Below are 9791 nucleotides of genomic sequence, written 5' to 3'. Positions count from 1 at the left end.
AAAGTTCATAATGCTAAGAAAACATCATGTGTGGGAGTGTTCCAGCCCTTGGTTGGAAATGTAAGCCGAGAAAGAACTGCTAGAGGGACCAAGGACCAGCCTGACCACAGGCTACCAAGGCCCGGCTCAGCTCACACTGGCAAGAAGGTTAAAAAAAATAATAATGCCCGCAGCTGGTGGGGACGAGATCGTGGTCCCTTTCTCCCTATCATTAAATGCTTTGAGGCCTGAAGACCTCCCTCAAATCCTCTCTGCTCAGTGGACCCAGCTGTACCACCCGAGCCCCCTCTGCCCAGCTGGGTGGGCCTGTGGGCAGGCGAGACCACAGGCAGCCCTACAGTTTGGTGGGCTGTGGGAGGGTGAGGGGGCCAGGCCCACTGGGCGGGGGCAACACCAGGGGCAGTGAGTTGCTGCCCCGTTCGTGCCAGCACGTGTCCAGGATGGGGTAGAGCTTGCCCTGGAAGTCAGCCTGGAAGGTGTAGAGCGGCCGCAGGTCATCAGGGCGGTCAGCGTCGAAGAAGGTGAGCTCCCCCTGCTCGTAGTGCAAGTAGACGCCGACGCGGTGGGGGTGGCCTGCCACGGGCAGGGGCACCCGCGGGCAGCCGAAGGCCTCGTACACCCGGCCCTCCTTCAGGCCGATCAGCCACACGCCCTGCTCTGGGGACTTGCTCAGCTTGCCCTTGCGGCTGGCCGTGCCCTTGATGACCCCCAGGCGCCAGTCGCTCTTGCTGCCCACCACCACCTCCCAGTAGTGGCGGCCGCAGGAGAAGCCCTGGCTGGCCAGGACGCAGGTGCTGTAGTCGAAGCGCTCGGGCTGGCTGGCGCGCCGCTGGGCCAGGAGCCCACACTGCACTACCGTGTTGCCCTTGGAGAGCTCGAGGAGGGGGTGGGCGGTGGCGGGGTCCAGCTTGAGGGGCTCCGGGGCTAGGAAAGAGGCCGGAGAAGACACGTGGTTCAGGCCCCACTGAAAGCAGCAGGGAGGCTGCCTGGAGGCCCTGAGCTCTTCAAGGAGAGGAACCGAGTCTGACTCAGGGCCCAAAAGGGGCCAGGCTCAGAGTCAGCACCCAAAGGGTGTTTGGTGAATGAATGAATGAATGAATGATGCCTGAAGGGTGGAAAAATCGACAGCTGTGGGTGGAAGGATTCCTGTAAGGGAAACAGTGCAGACCTGCCTGCCTATGGCAGAGGTGCTGATGGAAGGATCTGGAAGGTAGCCTGTCCCGTGAGTGCCGCAGCTAAACTCCCCACGACAACTGCCTTGGTTTCTTTGATACCCTAATCAGCCTATCAAAGGACAAACTATCCTAACTGACCTCTTTGCTAGCTGCCAGCTAATCAGCTTACTCAAAATATGTGCAAACAAGAGTCACTGTTCACACACTGCGGATTTTTCTTCCCCTCCCCTTTTTCTCTTACACAAACTTTGTTTTTGCTTTTGTTGGATGGATCTCCCTTTTGTACCAGTAAACAGCTTGCTAGTAATAAATGAGTTGGTTGTTTTTTGACAGAGCAGTAACTGCCATTTATAATTAAGCACTAAACTATCCATGCATGCACACATACACACATACATATGTACATATATGTCTGTACACACATGTATGTTGGCATGTATATGTCTATATACAAATTAAGCCACCCGGCAAGTTGCATGTTACCAGCCCCTCTTTACAGATGAAGCACCTGTGGCTCAGTGAGGTGATGCGACTCACCCCAACCCTCCAGCCAGTAAGAGCTGAGTTTGACCCCAAGCTGCCTACTGGAACCCCAGATCTGTGCTCTCACCACCACCCAACGCCAGCGTCCCTTGAGTCCCTCTGTAGCTTAAACTCCTTTTGCTCCGATCGATGGGCTGTGCGGCCCCCACCACCCCCTGGCAGCCCGTGGGGAGGAGGGTGGTTCTAGAGCCTCACCTGGCAGGACTTTGCGGAAGAGCCTTTTCCACACCGTCAGCTTGATGTCGGCCTGGTGCAGGCCTGGCTTGAAGGAGATGGGACTGAACGCACCTTCCATGGGCCGGGCCTGCAGGAGCTCTGCTCTGGAGGCGACAGGGAAAGCTAGGGGAGAGCTGTGTGTCCTGAGGTCCCACCCAGCCCTTCTTCATGCCTGATGGAAATCCAACCAGCCAAGTCCACAGCTCGGGGGGCCGTGCACTCCAGGCACCCACCATTTCCTGCCCTCCCATGCACCCTTCTCAGAGGCCCAGCTGCCTCCTGCCTGTGAGGGGAGGTGCACCCCCCACACCATGGATCTCACCCCAGGTCACTAAGGGTGACAACTGCAGCTATGGATTAGGCTGGGCAGCCCGGGCCAGGCCTCAGCCCCAGTTGGAGTGGGTACCTGCTCCCGACCACACCAACCAATCTGTCCATTCATTTCAACCATTGCCTCTTAACCAAACTGACTCTTAAGTTGGAAAAGAATTTGAAAAGACGCGCTGACTCTCATGTACACGGTCTGAGGGAGGCTCGGGAACGGCCCAGATTGTTAATTTTTTGGGACTAGTGCTCGGATCTGCTTCCTTCCCACAATCCTCAGTGCCCATTTCCAGGCCCCTCATTCTGCCTAGTACCCCCTGCCTCCATCTCCCTGCATCCCGCAATATCGAACTTTCTAGAACACTCCAAAGGCCACTCACTGCCCCCCCCCCCCAGCCTCCCCACTCTGCTGGGCCGGCCCACTCCTGTCCCCTGCCCCCTTCTCGGGGTCACCTCCTGTGCACCCCCTCCTTTGTTTCCGTTCTTTAGCTTCCATGAGCACGGGAGCTAAACAGAGAGGAGACGCCTCGGCACAGCCCCCAGCCCCTTGCTGAGCTCTCCTTGGGCACCCGGGTCCTCACCTGGAGGCCATGGAGGAGTAGTTCTGCAAGAAAAGACGGCAGGCATTAGGGCCGGAGAGGAGCTGCTGGAAGGAGGGCCCCAGGGGCACCTCGGCATGGGGGGCACACTCGCTTTCCACTCACCCGGATGAAATCGTGGTGGCTCTCATTACCGAGCTGCTCCAGCACCCGCTCGGCCTGCTCCAGCCGCTCCCGGGTGTCCCGGGCCTGCTCCAGCTGCATGTCCAGGGAGGCGGCGAGGCCGCGGGTGTGGGCCTGCACGCCCTCCAGGCAGCGGGCCTTCTCCTCGTCCACCAGGTGGTGCAGCTCCTGGAACTCGCGGCGGATCACCCAGCTGAAGACATCCGACTCGTTCTGGGACACGGAGGGGAGCTGTGACCCGGCCGGCCTGGCCTCGGGGTGCCCAGGGCCTGGCTACTCAGCCCTTCCGGGGCCTTCCTGCCTCAGGCCCTGCTATCTGCACCCCAGGGGAGGCCACATGGGCTGACCCTTGCTGGGGTGTTCAAACCGTGCTTGGAGATGCCTAGATGTTCGAGGGAGACGTGGCCCGGGAGGAGGGCACACTGTGGCAGAGTTGATTCCAGGTCCCCAACTCCCATTTTGCCTGTTTTAACTGTTAAATGTGCACATCAGATTTTTCCCCCCAACGGGGTCCCACAACTGGAAAAACTCTGAGAGGCCCTGGGAGCACAGCCTTTGGAGGGAAATAGACAGGGACTCCCTTTGTGCCCCCTAGCTCTGCCTCCAACGGGGAAGCTCCTGCCCCCTTGCAAGGGTGCCGAGGGTTAAATGAGAACGTGGGGTTCTGGCTGTCTCCTGGCTCTGGACCCTGGTTTCAGGGCCCAGGGTGCTCTCATTGGGGAAGGCAGACGGCTTCACCTACAGGTCTCTGGGCCTTTCCACGCCTGTGCCTCACAGCATGGAGTGGCACCGAGACCAGCCCCCTCTGCAAGCCACGAAGGTCAGGCCGACTCAGGTGGCACAGGGGACGGGGAGGGGCATGCCCCAGCCTGGGGCTGTTTCTCTCTCGGACTCAAGTCCTGGGTTATCTCGGTCCCAAGGACATGGAGGACAAAAGCTCGCTCAGAGCCAGTTCTGCCAACCGGGATGAATTCTCCTCTGGGATTTGCACTCTCCCCACCCAGCACTGGAATGCTTTGAGTGCTGGCTAATGTGGAAGGCACGGGTTTCACAAGAGGACAAACAAGAACTGGGTGCTGCAGGACAGCGCAGGTGGCCGGTCCCGGGGCAGGGGAGGGGCATGCTCACGACGATGCGGGTCCTGTTGTTCACCAGTTTGGCCATCTGCTCCTCTGCCGCCTTCTGCTCCTGCTGCAGGTTGGTGATCAGTGTTGCCAGGTCCTCCTGGGGGCAGCAGGGCAGGGCCGGTGAGCAGCTGAGCCCTTCACCTCTCCGGTGCCCTGCAGCCCACCCAGGCCTCACCCTTCTTGGTAGCATCCCAGTGGGAGCAAGGGGAGGGGGGGGCAGATTATGTCATGTGCCCTAGAAAAAAAACATGTTCTTACTCTTAACCTGCATTCCTGTGGGTGTGAACCCATCGTAAACAGGACCTCTTGAAGACGTTATTTTAAGTTAAGGTGTGGTCTGACTGAATGAGGTTGTGTCTTAATCTGGGTTACTGGAGGCCTTTCTAAGAAGAAGAAATACAGATACAGGAGAGAGAGCCACAGGGAGGAGATGGAAGGTGGAAGTCAACAGAACCCAGAAGAGAAAGGAGAGGACATTGTCATGTGACTGGAAAGCCAAGGAACCCAAGGATTCCTGGCCAGTCAGAATACTGCTGACCCCAAGAGGAAGCCAGCCTTCCAGCCTCTGCAACCATGAGTCAATAAATGTCCATTGTTAATCCGACCCACCGTGAGGTTATTTATCAGAAAACCAAGACACCAGGGTAGGGACCAGAGCTGCCCAGGTACTCAGGACCCCAAAATAGGTAAGATAATTCGAGAATATTCCACATGGTTTGCAGGAATTGCCAAGGCAGGGGAGGACTTGGATGCCACTCCTCACCGTAACGTGCAGAGAGAGAAGCTAAATGTTGTGACAGATGCCAGAAGCCAGCACACAGCATCCATGAGTGCTGCCTGCCAACCTGAAACCGGCGTGGCACACCATGGTACCTGCCAGGCAAATGCTCCAGTCACCAGCAGGTCCAAAATCTGTGCACATTTGAGCAGAATCATCACAAACAGGCTGGCCCCAAGTGAGGCTAATTCTTGGGCAAACGGCGCAGACGGTGACCCAGGCTGGAGCTGGTGACTCCCCACTCCCTACAAAGACTGAATCCATTAGGCCAGGACCCAGCCTGGATTTGGGGGCCTCTCCAGGGTGAACTGGACCCAAATCTGACCTAGCCTTTGAGATGCCAACCACGACCACCTGGAGATCTGTCCATGTAGCTCCAGCCCTTGAGCAGAGCTCCCGCGGGTTTGTGCCCATGGAGGGTACAGACTCCAGCCAAGATAGTTCTCAAGCAGAGGCCAGCTGCAGGAGACTTCTGGAAGGGAGTTGAGTGAAAAATAAAGCAAGCTCAGGGATAAATGGACACAGAGCCCTCGCTCTGGATAACAAGGTGCTCCAAACATCTCACAGTGACCTGAGAAGGGCCTTCCAATGATGACATTCTCAAAGCAGAGAGAGCTGAGACTAGTTCCTTCCCATTAATCTTAGGCAGAAAGAAATTGAAGCATCTCAAGGTCTCCATAAACAGGGAGGCATGAAAAGGATTGGATATGGAACACAATATGGTTGTATCACGGAGCAGAGCCTTGGGATCACAAAACCGAGACCCAAAACTGTCACCCCATCTGGGGCCCCACCTCCAAGGCAGAAGTGCTGAGCCAGCTCCCAGCCTGTCTCCTTGGCTCCTGGGCAGCCCTTCCTGCTAACAAAACTCCGACTCAGATTCATCCTACTGCAATTTGGCTTCCTCCTGCCACTCTCCCCGACAACTACTCTTGCCAAGATAATCAGTTCTTACTGCTGAATTGGAGAGGGTGTTTTCCATGTCATCAGCCACTTCACACAAGTGATCTCCTTAAGGTGCCCTTTTTCTCTGATTTCCCCACTCAGGCAGCGTTCCTTCCCCCCACCCCCTGTCACTTATTTCTGCCCCTTTTTTGGGGTTCTCACTCTACTCAGATCTTAAACCCTGGTGCTCCTTGGGGTCATAGTCAGCGTCTTCCCTTGTCATTCTAGACCCTCCTGGCTGGTGTTATCCACTCCCCACTGTGGTTTCAATTCCCACCCGTATAGAAACAACTCCAAATTGTTTCCCTCCAGCCTGCCCTCTCTCCTGCTCTCCAGACTCCTTTACCCCCTCCCTTGGGAATGTCCCTCAGGCACCTCACAGCCCCCCCCCCCCCCCCGCCCCACTCCCAGCCCTGATCCTCCTCCTGTGTCCCTCCATCTACCAGGGGAACTTGCCTGGATTTCAGACCTGGAGCAGCGATGCCCACTCTTCCTTCTCCCACATCCCCACGCTCCCAATCAGGGTGTTTTTCTACCTTCTAAATATCTCCTGAGTTGGCCCCAATTCTCCCTCCCTAGTATCACTTGCTTAGTTTCAGACTTCCCCATATCTTGCTCCCCTCCTTCCAGTTTGTTCTCTGGACACATCACACCCTGTTTAAAACCCTCCAGTGCCTCCTCCATGGCCTCCAAGGTTTCAGCTTAGTGGTCTACTTCCTCCAGGAAGCCTTCCCTGACCACTGACACCATGTCAGATACCTGTTCTGGGCGGTCTCACCGTTGCCTCTATTTAACCTTGACAGCAGCACTCGACACGCAGACCTCTCAGTCAGACCCCAGACTGTGAGCTTCCCGGGGCTGGGGGGCTGCCGCTGGCCCAGTGTTGTACCACGGCACACAGCACGGCCCCTAGCACGGCCAGATGCCCAAGCGATGTTTGGGGGTAGAGGGGCTGCTGGACAACCTGGCCAGCCCAGAGCACTCAGCCCAGGACATCTCCAGAAAGGCTTGCAGTGGGCCCCCTGCCTGCCCACCTTCACCCACTCTCCTTTTCCTGCCCCCCTCCCACTGTGACAAGCACACCCCTTCCGAGAACCCCTCCTGTCCGTTCTTGATTACTGGGCGGCGGAAAGACAACTGGCCTCGATTTGAATCCTAGCTCTGCCACTTACAAGTTGTATGACCTTGGAAAGGCCCTTTGCCTTCTCTGAGCCTCAGTTTCCTCATCTATAAAATGCAACGATAACCCTGCCCGACCTGCCCCACAGAATTGTTCTGAGTTGTAAAAGAACTTGTGTAGGTGACACTGCTTTGTACACCTCGGATCAACCTCTTACCTAAGCTGGTGTTATTATTATTATTGTTATTAAACAATGTTCTGCCAGATCTGGGCAGGAAGCAACTGATTCGACAAGTATATTTTGAGCCCTGCTAAGCGCCAGGCATCGCGCTAGGTGCTGGGATACAGCAGGGAGCCAAATGGAGAGAGGCCCTGCCCTCACGCACCTACCTGACAGTGAGCTCAGGGGAACATCCAAGAAACAAGGGCTGCCAAGGAAAATCAAGCTGAGGAAGGGGCCCGGCAAGTGACGCTGTGTGTCGTTGTGATCCCCAGCATCCAGTTTTAAAACGTGAGGGATGAATGAACACTCTCAAGAGCTCTCTGCTTCAGCACAGGGCTGGAGGGAAACCGAGTCCTGGCCCCAGAACCCTTCTTTTGTGCCAGGGAGCCCTGGGACCAGGATGGCCCACAGACCCTGCCTGTCCCTCCCCCCAGCCCCCCTGGCTGCCCCCGTGTCCCACCTTCATGCGGCTGTAGACCGTGGAGACGGGCGTGACCTGGTGGTGCTGGTGCGAGCCCAGCAGGCCGCAGAGGCCGCAGATGAGCTCCTGGTCCTTCTCGCAGAAGAGGCTGAGTGGGTTTCGGTGGAGCGTGCAAACCTTGGGCTCTGGGTCCCCAGGGAGCTGCAGGGCTTCGATCACCCGTGCCAGGGAGACGTTGGGTGGCGAGCTGCTGCAGTCCACTGCCTGCCGGCACACGGGGCAGCGCAGCTCAGCCTCCAGGTGGTCGGACAGGGAGACCAGGCAGCCCTTGCAGTAGGAGTGGCCACACTGGAGCATCAGGGGCTCCTTGAAGACCTCCAGGCAGATGGGGCACTGAAGCGGGTCCTCCAGCTCGGGCACGCTCACCTGCCAAGCCATGCACGCTGACCAGGCTGAAACACAGCATAGAGGCTCTGCTCCCTCCCCGCCTTCAGCCAAGCCCACCCTGAAGCCCCCACCCCCCAGGGGTGGCTGGGGTTGTAGAGGGAAGGCTGCCGGTCCTGGATTCCGGCCCTAACCCACAAGACCTTGTGCCTCAGTTTCCCCATCTTAAATGAGAAAATGATCCCTTAGAGAGAAATGATTCCCTATTTTGTACTCAGTTTTGGAGTTATCTCTGGGCTCATTTGGAAGTGACACAGATAATGCAAGCTCCAGCCCCAGCGGGCATCCTGGCCCAGAACTGGACAGCAAAACCCAGCAAAGGTCATTGGAGGAGGTACTGGTCCTTCCCACCTTCTAGATCAGTTCTCAAACTTCTGAGCAACTGCTGAAGACATCGTTATAAGGAGATTCCTAAGTGCCCCCTTCAGGATCCTGCTTCAGGGGTGAGGCCCAGAAATCTGCATTTAAAATAGACCCCAGCAGGGAATGCTAAAGCAAGGGGCCCTGTATCAGAGCAACACTGTTCCAGAGAGTCCGAGACCTGGGAGGGCTCCATCCCAATCTCCTGCCCGGTCCCCCATAGGGAATGAGGGGCAGGGAGAGAGGACAAGCCCCGTGCCTGAAGCCGGCGGCAGGCCCAGGAGAGCTGGACATTGTCCTACCTGGTTCTCACGATCCTCTGAGCCTCCCGCCTTTCCTTCTTCCCAGGGTGGGACAGCAGGAGCGGGACCTGGAAATCACAGCTAGGTGCCTGCTCCACCGCCACCGAGCCTCTGCCCCTTTCTTCCTCCGCTTTCCCTTTCCCAGCAACACCCCTGGGTCCTCAAGGTCACCGGTATCAGGTGGAGGAACCTGGGCCCCATCACGGGACTGGGGTGGCAGCCTCTGCTCGGCGGCTCTGCTTGCTTTGGCCAGGCATGGGGTGGGGGGGTGGGGTCCAGGTGTGCCAGCCACACCTTGCAAACCCTTATGGGAGGGGACACGGGCCCTGTTAGAATGCTTTCTGAAACATGATTTTTTTTTTGGTGGAATTTTGAAGGTATTTTAAAAATCTTATTTACTCAGATTTTTTAATTGAGGTATAACTTCCACCAAGTGCACAAATCTGAAGTTTGATGTACACTTTACATTTGTATACTCACCCTCAAGGTCACCCTCAAGCACCCAGGAGGCTCCCAGTGCCTCCTGCCCGGCAGCACCCCCAAGCACCCAGCTGCTCTCCTGATGTGCATCCTTGTAGATTGCCGGGGCCTGTTTCTGAATTTCATAGGAGTGGAATCACACAGAAGGTACTTCTCTGCACCCGGCTTCTTTCACCCGGTATTACTTCATTGTGAACTTTTTAATGTGAAGTTGTTCAAAGGTTTAGAAGTTCAATAGCATTTTGTTACGTCCTTAAGAGAATATTATGGTCATTAGGGGTGTGGCAGGGAATTGTAGATTGGAAAAAACAGGAGTGGGGAAGGGTCTCCAGGAACAGTTTCTAATGTTCACAAACCCATCCGCCGCAACTGTCAGCAGGGGTGATCTCTGCCTCAGTGACAAGCAAGACCAAAGTCTGGAGAAGGCAGGCATGAGGCACGTTTTATTTATTCATTTAATTTTTAAATGCAATCTTATTGAGATATATTCACATAACATACAGTCCTTCAAAGTGTACAATCAGCTGTTCATAGCTGTGCATTGATCACCACAATCAATCTTTGAACATTTTCATTACTCCAAAAAATAAAATAAAAATTAGAAAAAAAAA

General features: G+C 56.1%; 1 protein-coding gene across 1 annotated transcript; it reads right to left on the bottom strand.

The window, feature by feature from the left end:
- Positions 1-252: 252 nt before the first annotated feature.
- On the bottom strand, positions 253-8736 carry TRIM50 (tripartite motif containing 50). The gene is made up of 6 exons (XM_037814966.1): positions 8701-8736; positions 7634-8046; positions 4109-4204; positions 2959-3193; positions 1914-2057; positions 253-924 (listed from the first exon to the last, which is right to left on the bottom strand). Exons 2-6 carry the CDS (start codon positions 8030-8032, stop codon positions 335-337), a joined length of 1464 nt encoding a protein of 487 aa, XP_037670894.1. The 5' UTR covers positions 8033-8046; positions 8701-8736; the 3' UTR covers positions 253-334.
- Between the last annotated feature and the right edge of the window lie 1055 nt (positions 8737-9791).

The sequence above is a fragment of the Choloepus didactylus genome, chromosome 21 (assembly GCF_015220235.1).
Source record: "Choloepus didactylus isolate mChoDid1 chromosome 21, mChoDid1.pri, whole genome shotgun sequence".
NCBI lineage: Eukaryota > Metazoa > Chordata > Mammalia > Pilosa > Megalonychidae > Choloepus > Choloepus didactylus.
The sequence above is the reverse complement of the archived record's forward strand: the minus strand, read 5'-3'. Positions and strand labels throughout refer to the sequence as shown.